Source organism: Toxotes jaculatrix, chromosome 9 (genome assembly GCF_017976425.1).
Source record: "Toxotes jaculatrix isolate fToxJac2 chromosome 9, fToxJac2.pri, whole genome shotgun sequence".
NCBI classification, from domain to species: domain Eukaryota; kingdom Metazoa; phylum Chordata; class Actinopteri; family Toxotidae; genus Toxotes; species Toxotes jaculatrix.
In genome coordinates, this window is record NC_054402.1 from 21739120 (window position 1) to 21763919 (window position 24800).

General features: G+C 42.4%; 1 protein-coding gene across 3 annotated transcripts; it reads right to left on the bottom strand.

Annotated features, from left to right (window-relative positions):
- Positions 1-1570: 1570 nt before the first annotated feature.
- LOC121187824 (period circadian protein homolog 2-like) lies at positions 1571-23779 on the bottom strand. 3 transcript variants are annotated; one of them, XM_041047281.1, is made up of 23 exons: positions 23627-23779; positions 19036-19601; positions 17652-17723; positions 14801-14893; positions 14366-14520; positions 13880-14001; positions 13279-13480; positions 12340-12391; positions 11523-11665; positions 10987-11065; positions 10765-10871; positions 10435-10588; positions 10216-10324; positions 9850-10123; positions 9401-9548; positions 9169-9305; positions 8815-9021; positions 8416-8661; positions 6933-8011; positions 6574-6793; positions 6159-6396; positions 5885-6035; positions 1571-4725 (listed from the first exon to the last, which is right to left on the bottom strand). In XM_041047281.1, the coding sequence occupies exons 2-23, from the start codon at positions 19488-19490 to the stop codon at positions 4570-4572; spliced, it is 4599 nt and encodes a 1532-aa protein (XP_040903215.1). In that variant the 5' UTR covers positions 19491-19601; positions 23627-23779; the 3' UTR covers positions 1571-4569. The 3 variants fall into 3 exon arrangements, with proteins under 3 accessions (XP_040903215.1, XP_040903214.1, XP_040903216.1); XM_041047280.1 differs by having other exon boundaries at positions 9401-9551; XM_041047282.1 differs by lacking the exon at positions 17652-17723 and having other exon boundaries at positions 9401-9551.
- Positions 23780-24800: the final 1021 nt, after the last annotated feature.

Below are 24800 nucleotides of genomic sequence, written 5' to 3' on the forward strand. Positions count from 1 at the left end.
CAGTCATGTAATTTTTGAGTGCTGTGTTGTTTCTGTCTCTATGGTGTGGATGTTTAGGTATATGAGAGAGAGCAGGTGGTTGAATGGGTGGGGGTGTAGTTTTTAAGGACCATAGGCCAAATCAAATTACAGCCACACCCCGTTCTGTGTGGCCAAACCAACACAACAAAGGTATTATTTTAATCATATGTTGTATAAAAAAATGCCTGTTTTTATTGGGTAGAATATATGTATATGTAAACCAGAGTTTATGACTGTGGGAATACTTCCCTCCATCAAACCCCGTGCATGTCACCACAATCTGCTAACTGAGAATGACAGATGACCGGCTGACCACATTACCAGATTTAGTTTTAGCAGGGGGAAAAAACAAAGAAAACCACACACTCAGACTGGAGGGAGGACTTTTACGTCCAAATGCATCAGCTGTGGGTTTGTGACGGTGCATATGAATTCTGAGGTTAAAGGTCAGTGAAATGCAACAGTTGGCGTGACAGAGATATTCAACGGCAGAGGCGAGCATATGGCACTGAAACAGATCCCTGAGGGGGGAAAAAACCCCTGCCATCCTCAGGCACTTCTCGACTGACTGACTGTGAGAGAACAATCACTTTGTACTCAGCAGCAGCATCATGCTTATATGTGCTGCGCGCGCACACACACACACACACACACACACACACACACACACACACACACACACACACACACACAGGTTCACACTCGGCAGATTCGTTTATCCCACCTGTACATGAACAGATTGGAGTGTAGTGAAGTAGACCTTTATCCCACTTTGTTCTTTTCACAAAATGATTTGATGCCCTGCTTTTATTTGTATCTTTAATTTGAAGTTTTGTAGGTTTTAATGTTTGTCTGAATGTTTGCTTTTTGCTTTGGGTTAAATGAAAGAATGAATGATAAAAGTGCTGTATTCAGTGTTTTTGGAGATTGAGTCATATAAAGGACTAAAAGTCAGGACATCATCAACCCCTCACTGTATGGAAGTGAAATGCGAGGGTCACAGAGTTCTTCTAGTTATGAAACTCTGTGCCAAAAAAAGGTCATGACAGTCACTTGCCCAGTGGTTAAATCCAGAGTGGGAGGGGCACACTGGACTGAGCAGCTCCCACCAATCCAATGCTTTTGCTTATAAACAATGGTACTTAATGGTACAGTTATCTCTGTATGAACAACATATGTCCCTGTCGTGATGTTGATGTGCAAAGGAAAATGTTTCCTCCTCTTCTAAGATTTATTTTGGCTTTTCCCACTTTGTGGCAGATCCACGCTCTGAGCGTAGATGTGATTGATCATGTGATCACATGAGAGTTGCTCCTAAAGGTTACATATACACTTTAATGTGAGTAGGAGCAGAGAGATGTGTCTTATTACTCACTTTGTTTCTCTTGAGTTTACTGTTTAGGATGTTCTTCGTGTAATTCTGGACTATTACTTACGAGGAGATCGTATCAAGAATCAAGCAAGAAAACAAGTCATGAGTATCACCTGGAGTCGCAACAGGTGTACAGACGAGACACACTGGTTATGTTCTTATGTTTCTGTAGTTTTATAACAACATTGTTTCCATGTCTCAAACAACACATCTCAACTACAAAAAAATGCACAGAACTGTGCTTGTTTAATATACCACAGACTCATACAGTGGCAATGAAACAAATTTACATGACCATACACAACATCGTGTGCCAGAACCGTGTGTATGCGTTTACAGGTCGGGGTGCTTCCAACAGCCCACCAGTGTGTTATTCACTTCAAACGCGTTCCCTCTTTTTGAGGCCTTAGGAGAAAAGTAAGGCTTAAAACACAAGTGCAGCATCGTTCTCTGACGTACTCTCGGCATTCACCACAGCTTATTTCCACATTTCAGCTCAGACATGAATATATGACATTCTTGAATTCTTACTGGTTTATACACAGGTGAGTGTTGGACCCCTCCCCCCCACAAAAAAAAACGACATATTTTACACAGAAAAGAGACAGAAGAGTTAGACTGCAGTTGCTAAAGGTGGTGACAGGCGCCTGTCTTTGTCTGTGTATTCATTCATAGAAACAAAAGGAGTCCATAAACCTCTGCCGGTCCAAAGCAGAGACTCTCTGTACAAGCCCATCACTCACAGGAATCACCTAAGTATCCAACCGCTCCATCCACTGTGCTTTGCCCACATGCATAAACATGCTATGCTTCTGCTTACAGTAACATGACCTGGGATTTATTAGAGGTAGGGTCTGTGCCCAATGACACTCCAAAGCTCTTACCTTCGTTTAACAAATAAAACACACACACACACACCAGACAAAATAGAAAAATAGAACAATTAAAAAATTCTGACAAGTGAACAAGGAATTAAAAAAAAGAAAGAAAAGAAATGACAGAAAATCATGAAAACAAACTAACCCAGTGAGATGCTCTTGGTCCAGTCTGTGTTACATTCACAAGCCCTGCCCCAACAGTTTCTCTGCCTTTAGCACCAGAGTTGTTCCCGGTTCTCACACTGTTTGTATCAGCTACATGGAGCCAATCTGGATCACAGTTTCTTTAATACTTCATGTTAGATAAAGAGGGGCTTGCATGGCTGCTGCTGCACGTACAGTATATCGCCATTTCCTGGGTAACCCCAGTTTCTGCAGGAGGTTACTCACACAAACATGGTCCCCTTATTTTGCTACAATTGTAAAGCTGTTTTCCCCCCGTGCATCAGATCCAGTGCTCTGTATTAACCTCACTGTCATACATCACTGACCCACTTAAGAAACTGTACTGTTGCACACACACCTCAGAGTCCTTTAGGTGGTGCCTGAAATATACTAGTATTGTAAAGAAAAAAAAAAAAAAGAAAAGAAAGTTTCTCAGTGTGGAAAAGTTTAAGCAGTGCTAGTTTATATTTTTTTTAATTCAGAAAAATAGATGTGTGATAAAATGAGACAAATGAAAAGTCTCTGAAAAGGGTGCAAGTGGAAGAAATGTCGACTTGCATAATGTATAAATCCTTAAAATAGCACTGATTTGTTCAGAAATAACATTTTGTAGTAGAGCTGCACCATACTGACAGAAAAGGAATATTACTCAACTTTTTCTTTTTTAACAAGATTCTGCAGTTTACATGGATATATATTTCTATTTATAAAAAGTACACAAAATGTATCACTGTAAGATACAAATTGGATGTGAAAAGGAAACTAATCCAAAGGATCCTATTAGGTAGAATAAAATAAACACTGCTTCAGCTTGGAACTTGATCTGCTGCCTCAAGTTTCTATGACCACCACCTTGTCAGTCGCTGCCTTTTTGTGCATCCGTTTTCTGACGCTGATTGTTTTAACACTACAAAAACATTTCAGCAGCTTCTTCATCTGTGATGATGCCCACTTCTTCATAGTACCCATGCTGTTTTAAGGACTGTAGTGGCCCAAAACACTTATTCTGTGAAATGGACAAGCTCGCTCCAGTTTTTAGTTACGGACTAAAGTGACTTTAAATAGCGTGTAGTGATAATCGTCAACACCTGTAAACTGTTAATATGAGTTTTAGCTGAATGGATTTGGCTTTAGCTTAAAAAAATATTCTAGATACATGATGAGGCAGAAAATAAATAACATAGTTAAATGAACAGCTTGCACTAATGTGTCAGATTGTCACTGTTGAGGAGGGTTACAACCAGCTCCTGACTCAGGTGCTACCACTGCTGTGTGCACAGATATTGCAAATACTCAGGTCTGAGGAGAGTGCTGAGATAACAACTCATCCATGATACGAAAAAAGTGGGAGTCCCTGCCCTTTGACCCAGCCTGCATCATACAAAGAGCACCACAGCTAGTCTACAAGGTTCCTAATGGGGAAACAGAGGGGATCCTGGGGTGTGTAGGGCTTGAATGGGACCATGTGGCAAAACAAGAAACCACAAACATAATGTCCAGCAGTTTATAAACAGCCATGCTGGGTTGCTTGCTAATAACATTTTTAAATCCTTTAATGGCAATTATTTTTGTCAAAGTAACATTTTTAAATCAAATTTACCTAGTATTTATACTTTTTAAAATTAAAAGATGTACATTAACCATTAACTTTTTTCTTTTAATAATAATTCATCATGTTGCTGTAAAGCTCTGTCTCTGACAAGAAGCATGGGAAACAATTAAATTAAAAAAATATCTCAGAGGTCAAAGGTTACCAACCACACAGGCTGGATCATTTCAGAGTGCATGTGTGTGTGAGATGGTAAAAGTACTATATGAGGGTCATGCTTCCAAAAAACCCCATAAAGCATTACTGTCCCCTGTGTGGACACATCAAGAACTGCACTCCAGTAGCAGTCCTACGTCCAACACACACAGACAGACACAGACACACACACACACGAACAACGCACATCCTCGTGAGTTCTGTTTCCTGTGTGCATAAAGGTGTGTTTGTGAGGATGGTCAGGCACACAACTGTTTGTCTCACATCAGCAATGTGTGTGTGTGCGTGTGTAAGTGTGTGCAACATGAGGGTCCATGGCTGATCGAGTCAAGTGTGTCCCCCTGCTGGCGGTGTGTGTGCCTGTGTGTTCAGGAGCCAGAGTCTGGTTTAGGATGCAAATCCTCTGATTGGCTCTGGGTGCTCTGGCCCTCTTGGCTCAGCTCCTCGCCCAACTCGCCCATGTCCATGTCTGGCAGGTCTTCCTCGATGGGCGCCCCTGCTGCATCCTCGCAGTACACACACTCCTGAACACACACAAAGGCAGTATTAAATAGCTTCCATTCAGCTTATTTGTTTTTTAGTTATTCAGAATGCTGGTGTGGCACTGACACACTCCACCGAAACACTTATGAATCTCCACTCAACAAATCATGAATGTACACTGTCCTTCTGAATAGGACCAGGTGATGGGTTTTCAATACACAACTTGTATAATAATTAAATACAATGGGACAAAACACGCCAGTCCTAATACCTAAATTTGGGTATGCCCTTCAATTGTTAATGTCAGCTATGCACCAAATTATCACGTGTAATGTAATGCTTATAATTTGAATGTTAAAATAGTCACAACCTACATCTCACCATGTGTGGACTGACACGATTCAATTAATAGCTTGGCAGATGGGAAATGTGCTTATTTGCTTTCTTGCTAAGCTTACTTAGCATGAAGCCTGGAAACAGGGGGAAACAGCTAGCACGGCTTTGTCTGAAAGTATCTGTGGTTCACACGTTTTATGTCATTTGTTTAATCAGTACAAAAACCAAAGAACAAAACCAACAGAATGAGTTTTCATGGGGGACAGATGCCAGGGAATTTCTTGGCTGGATGCGCTGATTTCTAGGAGTCTCTGCTGGTTGCCTGGCAACCTCACAGTGAAAATAAGACTCCAGGAAGCAACTGCTCCCAGACAAAAAAATCGTCCAGCAAACGGTCACTGGTTTTAAACTTTGGTTTTTGTATGGATTAAACAAAAGAGATAGAATTAGCGAGCTATTGTCGCTATCTTAGACAGAGGCAGGCCAGGTCTTTCCCATCTGTTTACAGTCTTTATGCTAAGCTAAGCTAACCAGCTGCTGGCTCTAGTTTCATATTTAGCAGACAGACATGGGGGTGGTATTGATCTACTCATTTAACTCCAGGGATGATCAGTCTGTGTTTATGAGACATTTCATGTAGACTGACTCAGCACAGAACGGACCTTAAAATCACAGTGCTTAAGAATGTATGGATTTAAGGGCAAAAACAGAAACCAAAGTTTTACCAAACTAATATATTTTCTATCTTATATTACACTTTGAACATTTTCATGCCAAATGTGTCCAGGGTTTCAGTAAACTCAATGAGAATTTTTATACTGGGTGAGAACTGTGATGGAGTTACTGTGTGTGTGTGGGCCTGACCTTCACATTGATGGCCGCAGGTAGACCTCCCCTCCTCATCCAGGGGTGTTCCTCCACTAGCTCTCGTCGCTGGTCTGAGGAGAAGTGAGGCTGGCTCTTCTGCATCTGCCTCAGCCTCTCCTTGTCTTCCCGCAGAACCTTCTGAATGTCCCTGTTTGTGGAATAACACATAGATCAGTGTTTAGTCATTTTCATTGTGTAGTCATTTTCAACACTCTTTTTTTTTTTGCTTTCGTATTCCTAGAATGATACCTAGTTTTAGTTAGGAACTCACCTGGGCGGCATTTGATATGTCATCATGACCTTGTCGTCAGCATTAGCCATCAGCAGCCAGAGCGGCTCCTGGAGAACATATTTGATGAAATGCTCTCCCTCTCCTTGACTTGAGACTTTGGCCTGAGACTGGCCACCTTCAGAGCCTCCTTTACCCCTCGCCTTGGCTTTGGCCTTCGCCTTGGGGTCGTGTTCCAGGGAGTCAATGCTGCCGAAGTATTTGCTGGTGTTGCTGCTCCCTGTTCACAGTTTTAGAAGGACAGAGAAACAGTAAAAAATATACTTTAAAATGTTTAGTTATAGGAACTGTTGAATGTTTATAATAATCAATCACAAACCACTAATATCCTGAAGTAATATAAACAAAAGTTGAGTTTGTTCAGGAGTTAGAAATACTCGTCAGGCATCTTGTGTACCTGTTCTGCTGCCAGAAGCTCCACTAGCTGAGGTACCACAGCCGTTGCAGCCTGAGCCCGATCCTGAACCTGATCCAGAGCCTGATCCTGATCCCATGGAGCCAGAGGTGGCTGATCCGGTACCAGAGTGGGAGTCCTCCTGCTCTTGAAGAAGGATGTCTAGCAGGTCGCAGGATGAGGAGTTACCGTCACTGTGAGCTCCATCTCCTGGAGACTCCACCTGAAACACAAGAAGGAAAACCATGAGAAAAACTTCCCTTTAGAATTGTTGCTGTGTATATGAGCAACTGAAGCATATACCAGACAGCGTTCTGATGTTAAAGCAAAGTTACTGTCATTTGGTTTATTGTGTCTCTCACCTGTTGATGGTTTTCAGTCTTGGTCATGCCTCCGCTCTTCTCCCCTACTGCCGCCACTCCTCCTGACACCGCTGCGGTGCTGTTGCCCTGGCCTCCAGCAGCGGGCACTGTGCTGTCCTGACGTTCCACTGAGCGCTGTCCATCCTCCATGCTCAGCAGATTGAGCTGCAGTGGTGAGCTGCATCGCGACTCAAACAGTGGTGGGGATGTTGCCGGCTCTCGTGGCCCAGAGGCTGGGGTGGAGGAGCGTGAGGCTGCCCCTTCTCGGGGTTCCACCCCTGGGGCTTTAGGGGTCTTAGGGGCTAGGCTGTAAGGGAAAGGCTGAGCTGGAAAAGGGGCTTGAGCAACAAACTGAGTCTGCACTGGGAAAGAAGGCTGGGCAGCGAAGGGCTGCTGGGTAGTGTAGGCAGTCTGAGGGGCCTGGAAAGGCTGCTGGGTAGTGTAGGCGCTCTGAGCGGATTGGAAGGGCTGCTGGGGGGTGAAGGCAGTCTGCACAGGGAACGGCTGTTGGTTTGTGAAGGGGGGTTGTGTTTGCATGGTGTAGGCTGGCTGCGGGGGCTGAAATGGCTGCTGGGTAGTGTATGCAGGCTGTGTCTGGGTCTGCTCGAGAAAAAATGCTGGACTAGGAGCAGCCCCCAGCTGCCCTAACTGTCCTATCTGAGGAAAGAGGTAATTTGGCAGGACCAGAGCCACCACAGGTGTAACGATGGGGGCGGGGAATGGAGTGGCCGTAGGTGGGGCTTGGGTGCTCTGACCCTCTCCAAAGCCTGTGGAAAGGGAGGGGTCAAGGTGTGGGCCCTGAGCTGGGGCAGCAGGTGCTGGAGGGTAAAGCGGGTAGGCAGGCACCATGGTAGGGTAGGAGACGTTAAATGCCGACTGTGAGGCTTCTGACGGCGACCACGAGGTCTGGTTAAGACCCTGGAGAGGGGGCCGGGGTTTGCGGTTAGACACCGCGCTGTCTGACGAATCAGGATGCTTCATTCGTGGCTTCTTGGACTTCCTGTTGCGGTTGCACTTCTTGGCAGTAGTCTCGGGCCTAGTTATGCCCTGTTTGGCAGCACCTCGTGGTCCAGATGATTCTGAGGTGATACAAGCAGAAGTCAGACGGCCGTTTGCTAACTGTTTACAGCGGTGTGTGAACTGGAGACCAGTGTTTAAGGTTAACTTGACTCACCAGCAAAATGCTGAGAAATTACCTGGTTAAGTTTATTTGTGAATGACAAGTAATTCATACACATTAGATTTCCTGTTAACAACATTCAAATATAGAATTCCATACTGTGATAGTACTGCTTCATTACAATTGTACTGCAATGAGGCATCAAGTCACAATTAAGTTTTATTTACAAACTAATTTTATATGATGTGAACATCAAGGTGATTTTCAGGGGCATTTTTAAAAGATTTTGTCCTTAAGGAAGAGTGAATAAAAAAAACCGTCGCCATGTTAGCTTGGTGTGGTTACTCTGAAAACCTTCTGTACCTTCAGCATTGGCTGGACCCCTCTGTTTGTGCAGATACTTGGAACAGTCCTTCTGAAAGCTCCTGGCATTGCGAAGCTCTCGGCAGCGGTTGAGGAAAGCCTGCTCCTCTTTCTGGGTGTGTGCTGCCAGCACCTGCTTGGTGAGTCCCAGCCTCTTGTAGGCCTCCTTCTCCTGGCTAGGTGGAGACACCATGCTGACGGGCAGAGCTGGGGGTGCTGGGCTCTCAGCCACATCCTCGATTATCTCTGTAGAACGAATCAGAGACATAAATGTCAGTCAAACAGACCTTTTCATAAACAATGGATGAAAACATGCATAATACAGTTCCAGGTATATTTCTGTGTGTGTTTGTGTTCAACATGACTTTTTTTAAGAAAGGACTGGGCATAGAAACTCACCAGACTCTGGCTGAGGCTTCTTGTCTCCCACATGGACAATGGTGCTGCTGTAGCTGCACTGTGAGGTGATGGACACCACGCTCTCAGCCTTGCTGGGCAGTGTGAGGGGTGCCAGGGGGCCTCCTACCACAGCAGCGGCCCCAGATGGAGGCTTCTTAAGTGCTTTCATGTTTGACAGGCCTGGCTGGGCATCTAGCATCAAAGGATCTGGATGGGTAGAGAGAAAGATCATCTGTTAGCTCCAAGCCAAAGGTAATTATAATTCATATCACTACATAAGGTGAACAACACAAGGGCACTGAGAGACTGGATCTAATATCGCAGGTGGTGTGTGACACGTGAGTGTGCACATGCCTGTATTTGTATCCTGAGGCACATGCATGCCGTCCTCTGAGCCCTTCTTGCCATCGTCGGAGTTGGAGGAGGTGGTGTTTGAGGAGAACTGGTACTTCCTCTTCACTGTGATGGGGATGTTACAGCTCTCCAGGTACCTGAGGAACACAAATGGATTCAATCAGAGAAAGCACGTTTCAAACGTGTGTGATATTTAAACCATAATCTCTCCTGAACACAAACAGGTCTCTACCTGATGACACTGTCGAGGCAGCTGATCTGCTGGTAGGAGCACACAGTCTGGTCTTTGCAGGTGAAGTCCTCCATGGTGGCTGCAGTACTGTCTCTGAAATGCAGAGGGGGCGCAGAGTCCTTCAGACGCACCGTTGGACTCTTCTGAGCTGCTGACGATGGAGAGACGGCGAGGGATGAGAAAATTTCAGAAACACACAAAGACAGGCAGGTAAACACAAAGCTGAACACAAATATACAACACGTTTTCATCATATCTGACTGCCACAAAACAATTTCTGATTCCGATTCTTGTGTCTTCTTATGTGTTTTATGTATCTGATGCATTTATGTGAAATATGAATGAAAAAAATGTTGCCCATGTTAACAATAAGTGAGCTCCCTGTAATGAGCTTTAAGTCAAAGTGACCACAGAAGGGGACAAGTCTGGTGATATTAGATTGAACTCACTGTCAACAGTCTTCTTCTGCTCAGGTTTGGATGGCACTGGTGAGGGCGAAGGGGACTGCAGTCCGACCTGGGAGTCCTGGTTTTTCTGCATGTGGACTCCCTTGCAAATCTCCTGGAATGTCCTGGGAGGCTTGGCCTTGCCCGTCTCCTCTGCTGTGACCCCCGGCGTCACGTTCGCGTTGCTCTCGCTGGATGAACTGATGCTCACGAGCTGCTCATGGGAACCGTTGCTGCCATGGCTACCATAACCGCTGGAGCCCATGTTGTGGACCGGCTGAAGTGAGAAAACACTGTTACAGAAACTGACAGGTGCTAGAGTGAAAATGTGTATTTAGGTGGGGGTCTTGTGTGTGTGTGTGTACGTACTTGGAGTAGCAGCCTGTGGATCTGTTCACTAATTTCCTGGATGTCTGAGTCCATGATCTTCCCTCCATGGAAAGCTGGTGCTGCGAAAACATCTTCGTTCACAGGACCCCTAAAACATACACACATCGCTGTCATCTGCATGTTCATGAAATATATCCCAACATACCGCTACTGATGCCAATGAACTGAAAACTAAAACATAACACTGGGCATACTCACATGCGGACTTTGTGCCGGCCTATGACGAAGGAGACCTTGCGGCTCCAGGGGTTGACGAAGCTGGACCAGCTGGTGTCAATGGTGATGTACTCGCCATTTCTCGCGCAGAAACGGATCGAGGAGTGGTCGAACGGCTGACCAGCATACTGCAAAACTGTTAGAGAATGTGTGTGTGAGAGTCAGAGAGCTGAGCAACATAAACCCAACTTCTTCCTGTCTGGCAAAACATCTCAACTGTTAAATAATGTACGTGGCTACCGACTGTTGAGAAAAACATAACTTTTCAGCACTGACTCTGGGCCAATTAACTGAGAACATGAAGAGACTTACTCTTGCGATGCACAGCCAGCATTAAGGGTCGGTCACTTGGGTGTAGATTGAGTAGCACAGGGGTCCCAATCAGGTCCTGAGGGAGGTAACCCAACAGAGGAACAGCCCTGATGGAGAAACAGCAACGATTACTTTTTCTAACTGAGCAGGAAACAGCGGAGGTTCACACATGATGTGACACGAATACTTCTGTATGAACTCTGGGGTGTTCAGCCCGCTCACCTCTCATCCACATCCTGGAACACACAGTTAGGTGTGTGTGTGGTGGTGAAGATGCGTTTGTCAGGAGGGATTCTGGGAGCTGTGGAGAGAGATGAAGAACAAATTAATTACCCAGTAAATAAAACAGGAAATTATTTATGGCCATTTTTATTTCCATGTTGAAATGTTTGGTGCTAAGAACTTGTTGCTGGGATGTTCTGTAGATGGCACCCTTGTGTTTGATTAACCATTCGATGACATAGTGAATCACTTGTTCATGCAGAGCACCTTGTTCTGTTAAGTATGAACAAGCTGTTCTCTTTGCTGCTGAGTGTGTGCAATGCATCACTTCTTTAAGACTGTTCTTCCCTTCAGGATGAATCATGTTCTATCACATTTTATCTCATTTTTATACAGTTCAGATTTTTAGGTTAGTTAATGATAAAGCTTTTTATGATGTGGGATGAAGTCTTTTGCACGATTCACGATGTCAATGTGTAGTAAAACAAACCCTAAAAATGTGTGCGATAGCAAATGTTTGTGGTCACTGGACTCACCTTCATATCCGGAGTGCACCCTTTCAGCCAGCAGGAGGCAGCAGAACTGTTCCTCAGCCAGATCAGCATCCTGGACTTTCATCAAGTAAGGAGTCATTCGGAAAGGGTAGTACTGGAGATCCCCTTCACGCTCTTTACCACCACTACAACACACACAGAATACCCACACCATTATGATACTATTTTTTTAGTTTTGGAGTTTTCAGGATTAAATTCACAATTTGCCCACATTTGAACCATTCTTCATAAAAACTGACCCTTGACTTTTGTTGTAGATATAAACTATAGCAAAGAGCAAAAAGCACATTGAATAGTCAGGTCATTAGATACTATTATTTATTTGATTTATTACACAACCATGACTCATATTTAACATTTCCACGAAGAAGTAAATGAATAAGTATGGACTGTTAATGGTCTGACACCTCCATTTTTATTTTATTGCAGCAGTTATGTAATTAAGGCTCATGAACTTTAGTTTTTGTCCTAATTTTCAAGAGTAATTTCGTTTTTATGAAAACATATATAAGATGCTTTATTTTTATGCCAAAATAATATGCATGTGTTGATCTCTCCATATATCAAACTTATAAACCCACTTTTAAAACATGTAAAATATTATGTAAAGATAGTTTTATTTGAAATCTTTGATTTTAATTTGTAGTTGTAACACCCAATTTGGCCACTAGATGGAGATACAGTTCAGAAGCTCACAGCTGCTGACTTCCTCCCTGCTCTAAGTCATCCTCTCCCCCTGTGCTGACTCAGAGCCTGTGTGAGCAGGAAACTGTGGATCAGAGAAGCCACTGTCACTCACCTGATGCGGCAAAAGAAGGATTTCTCCTGCATGCACTCCGTGGGAGACGACTCTGAATAAGTGACAGGGACAAGGTGGGATGAATTCATCACCAAATGCATCAAGTACTTCGAACACAGCCCATCTGTTAGTCATCAATATTTACAATTATGCAGCGGAAGTTTGAAGAAGACTAGAAAGAAAAGCACTAGGAAAACTTTTAGCTAAAATGCAGCTGCTGAGTCATCACTTAAACAGCTTGAATTACGCAACGATTCCTGCAAAACAGCGCTGCTTCAAAATGACTGGGCTGACGACAACTTTCAAGTACCCAAATAAGCATAAGCTTTTTAAGTACAACTACAAAACCAACCACAGTAAGTAAAGTGGACTGACAATGGCACTGAAGGAAGAGTGGAAAGCCACAACCAGCCAGTCAAGGATTACATAATTCAATGCAGCTGTGCATTTTTTTAATAGGAGCTGAATGTAATGTAATGTAATGTAATGTAATGTAATGAATCATCGGCACTGTCCAAAAGTTTACCAGAGTGGTTGAACAACACCTTATGCACTGGTTTGCATTCGATTTCTGCAGGTGTACTTAAAATATCAGCGTGTGACTGCACCGATCTGTGATTATGTCTTCAGCAAATATGTGGCAGGTGCGTGAGTAGGTGTGCATTTAATAATGTGTGATTGAACATGTTAATGAAATATGTGATACGTGTGTATGAGCATGTGTGTGTGTGTGGGGGTGGGTTACATTAAGGAAATTAGCACTTGTGTACGTGTAGGCGGTACGGGTCGTGCTCACATGCCTCTGTGGGTGATGAAAAGCTAATATCCATATCCTTATATTCAGTATCACGTTGACCCAAGTTACACTTCACTTTATTTCAGTGAGACTAATTCTTTTAAATCTGAGTGAGGTCAAGATTTTAGCTCTGAGGCTGGTACCTGCTCCGGTGCACATGCTCCACGAGGGGAGCCGATAGGGCGTGGTGAAGCTGTAGAACACGCTGACATCTTGCGGTGTTAGAAACTCCACAAACTTCGCATTGTTGAATACTTCCCGTTTGCAGTTCAAGATGGACGCCGCCTGATCCGAGATGTAAACAATCTTCCCTGTGATGAGTGAGACGGCTACAGCAAATATATCCTACGGGTAAACAGATAAAACATAAGTTACAAAAAAAAAATGAGATTAGTTAAGTGTCTTTTCATTTCAAAACTCTTAAGATAAATCCTTCCAATCAAGAAACTAATTATCTTTACCATAAAGTTTCAACAGATTTTCTCACTATAAATAGTAATTTAGACTGTACTACCAAATTAAAATTTGAGGAAATAACAATAGTCTGTAGTAATGTTTATTCTAACCAATCTGAGATAAGATAGAGGTGATAAACTTGATAGTACATTATGTCTGCACATCTCAGACAGCTCCCACCACTTTCCACTTGTATTTAAAAACAAATACGTGATATGGCTTTAGACATACTGAATGTTTCTTGGTGTTAAATCTTTATTGTGAGTTGGAGGTACTCGAGGTACTTACAGTGTTTTTGAGGGTGTATTCAGATGTAATGCGGTTGATTTCTTCAATGGTGTAGGATGATACATCAAACCCTGGTGGCTGACTGTTATTAATCATCAGCATCTGGTAGTATTCCTCATTGGCTGCAAAACAAAGTGAATATGGATCAATGCAAACATCATTTCACATAGTATGTGGAAAGTGAGAAAGCGGATTCTGATCCGAAGCAGGCGCGCTTTATCTCATAACCATAAGACATTTTTATTTTTGCATTTGCTTTTCATGCAACAGTCACACCTAAAATCGAAGAACATGATTCAGGGTCTGTGTCCCAGATCGGTCAAAATTCCACAAAATATTTATCTACGAAAAAGATAATAATAGCTTTTTTTTTTTTTTTTTTTTGCCAATGTAACAGTCGTCAACACCAGTGACGTACATTAACCACGATGAGAATACATGTGTGTGCATGAGCATGAAGAGAGTGCAAACACAAGCAGCTCTTACCTTTCACCTGTTTGACACATCGCAGCGCGTATTTGAGCGTGTTGACGGTGCTGGACTTGACCTTGCTCCTTTTTTCCGAAGGCAAGTGCATCTTCAGCTCCTTAAGGGTCTTCAAGAGCTCCTTCTGAGTCTTCGCTTTGGCTGACTGTTCGCTGCTGCAGGGCGTGCATGAGACAGATGCATGTGCGTCAAAATGACAAGGTCTCATCAGCACTGTCACACTCTGAGAAGCACGGCTTTCCAGCATGGAGAGCAGAGCAGGAGGGGGTAGCTACCAGTATGTAAGGGGATGGGACATGAGGGGATTGACTGGCACCGGGATGCATCTCCCGTGGGTCTGACTTCTAGGACTTTCTACTGCCGCGTGAGAGTAAAAACTGCCACTGACAAATTGTACATGCATGAAGGGGTAGATAATTTCAGAAGTGAACTAACCTGCAGCCGCTGGTTGACGGGTTGTCCTGCTCAGAGCTGACCAGACTGAAGGCATTGGAGCTGCTTGGTGGTGAGGGGCTGTGAGAGTTTGAGCTGGAACCATAAACAACATGTCATGTTACTGACGATTAGAGAAAGACCACAAAATGGAGCATTATGAAAGAACAGTCAGAGTGCCCAAACAACAGGTCAGGCTAAAGATATTAGGTGACTCAAGGATGTGGTGTTATGGTGTACCCAGAATGCCATAAATATACTATCTATATCATCTGTATTAATAATAATACAAACATGGAGAGCAGCTAACGTGGAGCAAACAGACAGGTCAAACATTTCTTTCCCTGTATATGAAATTTGAAAACAAGGAAAGACAGCTCAATACAGGGGACAACTGGCTAAACCGCTAAACGTAAACAAATCTCTAAATATGCCTTTCATTATAGAGAATAATTACACTTTTATGAGAAAATGTTTATGAAAAAATTATTTTTACTCTATTGTTTGGGATTATGAAGTCAGCAGCAGGGAAACATGAAACACCAATTGGGAAATGGAAGTTGAAAAAGTGTCTTTAAGACTAAACATTGCAGTGGAAGTTGTGGAGTATCAGTGGAGTAATTTGACAACCAATATCCAATGTTCCTCCTTCTTTTTAAAAACACATTAGATAAAAAAAACTCTATTAGAAGTAATTTATTTGGAGTGAACTGTTTTGCACTTTAAAGGTTGCCTCTCTCCTTTTAAGGATTAACATAGCCTTCAGAGTGTAGCGTAGCTCTAGTGGCTATAAATCATAAAAAAAAAAAAATCTCACAAACTGGATTATACAATGAGGCACAACAAAAAGACAGTATTATTTCTTCAAATACAATTCAGCCTTTGTAAAAGGAGACCGGAAAAAAGAGTAAAAGGAAAACGTATAAGTCTGTCAGCTGAGAGCAGGAACACTCACGGTGGTTCCTGTCAATCAGTTCAATTCACTAACTGCATCTTTTTTCCCACTTCAGGTTCAAGGGAGAGACGCAAGAAAAGAAGAACGTGTTACATAAATGAGTCTGACACAGTGTGACGGCTCTGCAGTGCCCTTTGCTGAACTGGAGTTTGTTTGTTTGTGTTTTGTGCACAAAATACCAATACGGTTACACACTCCCTCAGCTATTCAGATTTTATTTATGTTACGAGACAAAGCGGAGCAAAGCACAAAGCAATGTGCAGAATTACTACTGCTAATAACCAATTTTTCAAATGACCAACATTATGGATCTCTAATCAACATAGCTAAATTCATATTGTAATTTTCAATGAAGCAATTGTCTAAATCCCATGTAATTAATCTGAGAACAGCTACATCAATCACTAACATTCAACCAGAAGTTCAACACACCAACCAGTCCAGTCCAGGAGTCCAGATTTAATGGTCATTCAGAAATGTATTAGGACAAACAACCTGATTAATTTAACACTGAAAAGACAATGATCTGTTATCATAATAATATATAATAATCAGTTCCTTTGCTGAAGTCGTGGTAGGACTACCTCTATAATATTTTATGGTATTTACCTTACTCTGTTAAGTGCTTCAGATTCAATTCAATTTTATTTATATAGCTCTTTCAACAATCAAAATGATCTCAAAGCGCATTACAGAGACCCAGAGCCTGACCCCAGAGCAAGCACTTAAGGCGACAGTGGCAAGGAAAACTCCCTTTTAACAGGAAGAAACCTTGAGCAGAACCTGGCTCAGATGGGGGACCCTCCTGCCGATGGCCGGGCTGGGTGAGAGGAGGAAGAGGAGGAAGATAGGACAGCTGGGAATGGAGGAGAGGAGGAATAACGTTTGTAATGATTTGGAGCTATTTAAATAAAATTGAACTGAATTGAATTGAACTGACTGTAATGTACTTTGAAGATCAAGTATAAATTCATCTGTAATATTATCATGTGGCCAATAGATTTACACGTAGAGTCATGATGCTTGATACACATCTAATTAGAACCCAACCAATAAATTGCCAGTTCAATAAATTGGCTAGTATTAGCTCGCTGCAGATATATCGGTATCAGGATGCATGTCAGCAGATACATGACAGAAAATTAAAGTACAGAAACGCCAAAGATATGTTTTTAAACAGCGTCACTGTTCTATACTTTGTTCCCCAAAGGAGTAGTAACAAGTTTATTTCTCAGCTGTACAATGTCCTGTCCAGATCGTTTCTGGAATTTGAAATTTTGAACTCTGAAACTGAAGCCGGTGGCCCCTTGTCTTACTTTTGAGGCTCAAAATGGGTGGAAAGTTTTCCAAATTCCTCAGGTGTGTGTTAAAGTCTTGAACTCATTCTGTCAGCACATTCCCATGTGTAACATCATTTGTCATTGAGAAAGTAATACATCGGCATCGGTATTGTAGAGCAGAGTCTGCAGAGGACAACTCTGGTTCACTGGTGGAATTTCTATGTAGTACATACATTAAGTAAAGATGAATATGGACTTTACAGTAACATCAGAGGGGAGGTTTTAGATGTTTAAAAAAAATCTGTTGCAGTATTGCTAATGTGTTGTTGCATAATTTGTTGAAGACAGTATATGTAGGGTTTTTGCAAAATCCTTGAGAGTTATGGTGCAATCAATTAATTGTCATTAATTGCCTTTAACAACTGACTTTGTTGGAAGGTTGCTGATACAATGAGGTTTGATGCTGCAGCACCACCAAAAATCTAAGAATGAGGCTCATCCACTACTATCAGATTATTAAATATACACACAGTCTTATAAAATCTCATACAACAGCTTTTAAATTAATTTATTATAGTTCTGATGTGATGCTGATTCTATACAAATTTTTGAGACTTACGTTTGTGTCCATGTTGTACTGGACCACATTTTGAAAAGACCTTCTAGGCTTTTCTCCACCTCATGGATGTAACTGGAGGTGTAGAAAACATTAGAGCTTGCGTTATGTAACAGCCAACCTTCAGTAGGTGTGCTGTTTACTTCAGACAAGAGATGAAAATGATAGTCAGACAGATATAGGGGGACTTGTTATTTAAAGCCTGGCATCTCTGAATCACATATGGTTAGTAAGCAGACTAGACAAGGCTGCAAAAAATTACAATAAATTACAGCTGGAATCCAGAATTCTTAGCAAAATCATGTAATTATTAACTCCACTTAGCGAAAACAGTGTTATTTGAGTATCTCACAGCATACGATTAATCTTGTGCCACCTACAGAATAGACAATTTGGAGAAAATTAACCTGCTTCAAAGAGGAGTAAGCGATTCTGGAGAATGACTGTTGAACATCCCTCCCTTCAGTGCTCCTTTTGATGCTCCGCCTCCAAATTCATGAACGTACATTGCAAGGAAAACAACACTAACAACTGGGCTAACTGACTAAAAGAGAAATATGGCGTATGTTCTTGTGGTACTGGAGAGAGTGCGACAATAAGTCAGTAAGTCAATATTTAAACAAGTGTTGAAGCCAAACTCTTATCTAAGCCCAAGTCTTAGTAGACTAGTAGTAGATGAAACGAGTAACGTTACACAGGTGATGATGTTTAGCAAATTAATTTTTTTTTTTTTACCAAGGTGGCAAGCTAATACCACCAATGTTATTTATATTTTATTACTATCATGCTGGAGCTCTGTTCCTCATGGGGCATGGAAAAGGGAGAATGGCTGAAGCAGGGGAAGGGGCAGAGGTTGGAGCCTGTCCTGTGCATGAGCACGAGCATGAGCACCTGTTGCTTTGGTGATCGGCCCGAGAGTTGCTGTTTGCTTCCCATTTACAGAGCCAGTGCTGTGTAGGAACACTGTATTTTTTCAGAGCACACACAGGACGGAGAGCTAGTGGACAGTGAGGAGATATTCAGTGAATTTTAAAAAAAGTGTATTGGATTAGAATCGCTGACTATACTAATTAATGAACCCGAATCATATTGATTTTTTCCCTGCATATAGATGTTTCTTCTTTTGAAGGTAAGAACAAGTCATCTCAAAATGAAACTCCACCGACAGTCATTGTCTTTTTGCTGTCTGTCTCATAACACCCACTGCTCTTCTCTGTCTGAGATAGTCAGACAGAGAACACAACAGTGACTCAGACCAACAATAACTTATACAGGAAAAATGGTTCTTCTATTACATTTATATTCAGTGACCTAGATGGTCCACTCCCCTGTGGTGGGGGGTAAATACTTGAAATACTTCATTTACAGGAAGCTGATGTGTCCTCACCTCTTGTTGCTCCCTGAAGACTCCAAGAGAGCAGAATCCTTGCCATTGCCGTTGGAGCTGCCCACAGATTCATTGCCATGGGACTCATTGCCATGTGACTCGTTACCGTGGGATTCTGTCCCGCTCCCGCTTGAGCCGCTGCCACCCATCTCTACATCCTCGTGTAAAGGTGGGCGTGGCCGCTTCCTGTCGTCGTGCGGGGAGCCAGGAGAGGCCGGGTGCTCGTGGCTGCTGTCGCTCCCCTCAGAGGCCAACCCCAACTCTGGTTCCAGTTCGACCCCATCCCGCCCGCTACAACCCTCGCTGTAACTGCTGGCCATGCAGTGAAGCTGGCTGATGGAGCCGCAGTGAGAGCTGCCCTCTTCCTCCACCTGGAAGCCGACCCTTTCCCGGTTTCGTTCAGGCCCTTCCAGGGTTGAGTACAGGTAGTGCTTTGGATCACTGTCCTCAGACATGGGGACGGGCCAAAGGGTAAAAGATGGGCGATTAAGTTATCTTCCACATGGCACTGCTGTGGCACTGCTGGGACGTAAATGGAGTAGATGCCTCAGGAGGCAAGATGGAGTCTAAAGGAGGAAAATAAAACATAGGTGAAATTACTCAGACAAACCACTTAGAGCACTGTAGCAGTATAGTGCACTTCTAAAGACAGGAGATAAAAAGTAAAGAATCACTGTCCTAAAATTAGAAGCAATCAATAGGGATCAGAAGAAATCATCCATCAAAGATACAGTGGCCATCACTTTCATCTGATCAGCCAGTGCAGGCTTGAATCTCAGTGTTTTTAAAAGTCAATCATCAATAAAAGGGCACAGCAGCACAGATAAAGCGATCTTGCTGTTGAGCGCACGCGCACACACACACACAGGCTGCTGCTATCCATCCTTCAAAAGGTCTGGACAGTAAATAGGCCGTCGTTTGCCCTTTCCGGGTGGATTTACACCAGACCAGTGTGATCCAGTTCAATTTTTCAAAGAGCTTTTTCACAAGAAAGGTGAGTCGGCAAAAACGAAAAAGCTCTGAAGAGACAACGCAAAAAAAAAAACTTCATCTCTCACAAACAATGATGACTAATATGTATGTTGGAGAGACAAAATGCTTTGAAATCACCTTTACTATTCATGGTGTCTCCTCTCCCTGCAGCTGATGGGTGTGTCACAAATGAACTAATAAGCAGGTAGGAAAAAAAAAGAACCAAAATAGCTCTGCCTCACAAATAACAGTATTATTATTAATGCCAAGGATGTAAAACCCACAGAAACAGATGATAAACAGATGTGTTGATGCATTGTCCATGTTCACTTTAGTCTAAATCAAATAAGCACAGCCTTATGCAACACGGTGCGGTGCCACCAAGGCAACAGGCAATATGAATGCGAACAGTAAGTAAAGTAACATCTACCTTGTATGGTAGCATTATATTCAGCAATTACCTCAGAGAACCTCTGCCAACTCTGTAAAATGAGCATCAATACTGTAAATACAGGTTGAATTTCACAAATTATTCACAAAATATATTGGTTCTCTTAAATGAACCCCAGCTTTTACTGAAATTTCAGTTATTGTTATTTGGATGTATCTTCGGGTGACAAACCTAACAACTTCACCAATGCGTGTTGTAAAAAAAAATGCTGTCAGCACTGCAGAGACTAAATGGCACAAGTAAGGTGTATGCAGTAATGTGATAATAAAAATAATAAATAATAATAAAAATAAAAAGTATAGCTTTCCTCCAGTGAAAGAAGTAACTGAAGCCTTGAAAGTTAATGCAAACAATTCCTGCAGGTGACCCAACTTTTGATGATGACTTTAAAACCCTCTGTCTGTACAAAGGTGGTGTTGGAACAAACACCCTCTAAGGCAGTATTAGGACAATAATGTATTGCAAGAAGAAGAAGGCCTACTGCTGTATATTGGACACAGAATGATGTGAAAAAGGCAAGTAACAAAGAAAGACTGACTGGTTGGTTAGTGGTTCATCCTACAGCAAGATAATGACCCACAACTTTCCAAAAACAGAACTGGATGGTGGCTTCACATGATAGCGACCTGCGCGGTCTGCAGACCTAAACCACATGGAGCTGGTTTGGGATGAACTGGACAGACGGTAAAAGCAGAGCAACCTGCCACTGCAACACATTTGTGGGGACGTCTATGTATGTTTGTTAAAGCCCTAATAGGAAATAAAAGCAACAGGTACTGGAGCCAAATCCAAAATATTTCACTGTTTTCCTGCTGTCCACAATCAGGCTGCAGCTATAAATAGCTCACACATAACCCTCCACATTCAGCTACATGTCTATTCTTCACTCTTTACATAAGCAGTTTTACATAACTTCTCAAAGTTTCACAGAAGGTTTGTGCATGTTTTAAAGATCTACAAAAAAAAACCTAGCAGACTTGCCAACCACCCACACATCCATTACCACCTTAGGAAAAGACCCACTCTTAACTCAGGCAGCGGCCAAGGGCTCATAGGGGACTTTCTATTGGCTGCTGCAAGTGACCAATCAGGAGAGAGCAAGGAGCAACAACAGGTTAGAATGATGTCAGCCAATCAAGGGGTCGTTGGGGTTAACAGCAGGTTATAATCATGTTAACACACACAGCCTTGATATTTAATTTTACAAAGAGAAAACATCAAACTCTAAAACTAGTGTGTTAAAGTTTATGACACAGCACGTATTACATAAAATCATCAAGTCAGGATTGTATAAGCCACAGCTATTTATTATTAATCAGTTTGTTTACAGGAAACAGAGTTAACTGTGTACAGCACAGTATTAAGGCCTTGCACAGTCAAAAATAAATGCAACACAATATTTAAAAACTAGGTTACCACAGTGGAACTGTTGCTTTGTGCAAAATATATCAAGATCTGCAGCACAAAGAGGTTTGTCTTCATTTTGTCATGATTTTTCACAAATAAATACTTAAGATATTTGACACTTTACACTCCAAACTTCTGCTAGCAGTCATAATATTGGCTTGTCAGTAACAGCAATAGAAGCCTGATGCATTCACTGTCTCGATGGCTGTTTAAAACTCTAAACAGAACATGCAGTATTGGTTTGAGCTTACCAGAGACCGTTCCCTCCATGAAAACTCTTTTGAGATATGTGCACACAACCACGTAACTCTCAAAGCAGAGCAGGAAAATGACATCATGACAACGCACTCCGGCTTCAGCCCCAGCGCTGATACACCCAACACACTAGCACAGATCTCAGGCATTATACAACGCTGCTCCAGTCACATGGATTTGGCTATAGTGCAGCACAAAGCAGTGGTAGCCTTGTTTCATAAATACACATGCTTTCACTTGTATCCAACTACTCTGAGGTGCATTCTTTGATGAAATATGAGACAGAAATTACGTGAGCATTTCTGAAGTTAGAATTTAAAAAAAAAACACAGTTACACAGTCCAGTTAAACACAAGTGAGGAAAAAAAAGAGTTTTAAGAGGGTTATAGGAAGAGGATAGGACTGCAAATGTGCTGTACATGTACTTGTATAATAACTGTTTGTGTTTACTCATGTAAAGACCTACTCCAGTACTTCATTAAAGTGACATCTTGACAGTGAGTTAAATCACAGTATCTGTCATTATACTACCAAACTTACAAAGTTATTACATTTGTCTTAGAGCCTTGATTAGTGAAAAAATGTAGGCTCACGTGAATAAATCAATCAATCAATCAATAAATAAATACATATACATATATATATACACAACTAACATGTACTAAAGTGGCCCCTAAGCTGCCGTAAGACTGGTGTGACACAATATATCTTCTTATGGCTAAACCACTGTTACCAAGAGTTACTCGTTCTTCTGTCTTAAAGGAAATCTCAGTTACTCTGTGTGGTCATATGGAGGCAACATATTTGCCATAATCAGGGGTCAAAAATCAGCCCAAGGTCTCCCAGTGGTTATCTAATTAAGGTTTAGCACCAATATGCAAATCATATTGACCATAACAGAATTATACAGTAATGTGATTATAACGTCGACCTAAAATCCACAGGTACAGTGTGGCAGAGACAAACACATTTCTGTGTGTGGACACAAGGCCCCTTAGAGGACCTTGAATACTAGTGAGCTAGAAATAAACCTACTTGCTTGATAAAACACATCTAAGTTTTTTTTTAATAACCTCAGCATGATTAAATTTGACACAAATGTAGAAAATAAGTTTTAATAAAACCATTTTTATAACAGGAACAAAGATCCCTTCCCCCATCTAACTCCCATTGACCTGCTATTCAAAATCCACACACACGTTGACCTGCAATCCCCTGCACGGTACACTGACACAGTTATGTAAAAGTACCGATATCGCTAAAAACACGCAACAAAACAGCAGCCGCTTGTCCGACGAGGGGCTATTTCGCACAAGCCCACAGTTTTCTTTCCCATGAGTGAACAGAAAGCCGCGAACCGGCATTTTTTGGTTAGAAATGTACAATAAGTAGAGCAATCAGAATTTTCGCGCATGCGCACACTGGGTTTCGTTATGCAACTTATTTTTTTGCACTCGCTTATTCATTCTTTCGAAAACTAAAGAGTAAAAATGAAAGAAAACCAACCTGTGCTGTCGAAATAAATATCACCTCTCCGTTCGTCCTCGGCGTCAAGTAAAAGCAAACCCGATCCGTGAAAAAAACACTGAGTTTAAACATCCAGTATTCCTCAATGGGAGACGCTTTAGACGGGTTGACACAGTGGCCGACAGTTCCTCCCCGGCTCTCTCCGGCTCTGGCCCGTCGGCGAATCGGCGAGCTCGGCGCGCGACCTCAATTTAGACTCCGCCCCTCACATTTCCCAATTGGCTGGAAGCTACGGGTTTCCATGGAGAACATGACGGAATTGCAGTAATGTGTGGTCATTGGTCCAGAGCCCTGTCGGTTGTTTTATATAAACAAGTCATCCACTGCACGTGGAATACCATGCTATGTGTATCGTGCGGTGAGAGACTCGGGTGGTTGTGACTACGGCAAGTCGAAAACAGCGTATCCAGTGTTGAAATTACATAAATGCAAAAGTCTGAGGCGGAAACAACCAGGAAACGATGAACCACACCAAACATTACACATAAATAACCTTTTTCTTTACCTCGGCTCTGATGTACGCTGCGAGAAATTGTTGCCCATTTCTCCGGGCGAGTGAGAAAGTGTCCTATAACGCCATTTATTGCATATATATCAGTTAAATCACATTCTGCAACGTTAAAAGATAGGCAGCTTGGGCTTCGTCTGTTTAGGCAACCACCTTAGAAGTGCACGGAGGGAGTGTAGGGAGGAAGTCCTCAGTCTGTGGTGGTATAGCCAGACATGTTTTTCCATAGTTACCTGCGTCATCTGTTAATAGGGCTGAAGCGATGCTGCCTTTCTTCCACAGAGAAGGGCGGATAACATGTCTTTATTAGTATTCGATACTTAAGAGTAAATATGAAACTATATGTATTCATAACGGTACAGCTGCGCAAAATAACACATTCATAACCTCTAGGAAGTCACATAAAAAGGTACTTGGGAGTACTTGAACAACAAAAGCAAGGCTCTAATGTGTCCCTCTCTCTTCCTTACATCATCAGGTGTAACATATGAGAGGGATGAGGGTTTACATCCTCTCCTTGTTCCAGAGTGAAACCTTTGTTCAACAGCTTGTCATGATGAATGGCACCCTGCTTTGGGCCAGGCTTGCTCATCACAGTTCATTGTGAATGGCTGAGACTGGAGAGCACACAGTGACACATGCTGG

Excerpts from the sequence above, each read along its gene's own strand:
- LOC121187824 (XM_041047280.1), bottom strand. The coding sequence starts at position 19,490 with ATGTCTGAGGACAGTGATCCAAAGCACTACCTGTACTCAACCCTGGAA. Across the intron at positions 10,589-10,764 it reads GCTGGCTGTGCATCGCAAGA|TTTTGCAGTATGCTGGTCAG; the intron begins GTAAGTCTCTTC and ends ATTCTCTAACAG. Across the intron at positions 8,662-8,814 it reads GAAGCCTCAGCCAGAGTCTG|AGATAATCGAGGATGTGGCT; the intron begins GTGAGTTTCTAT and ends TTCGTTCTACAG.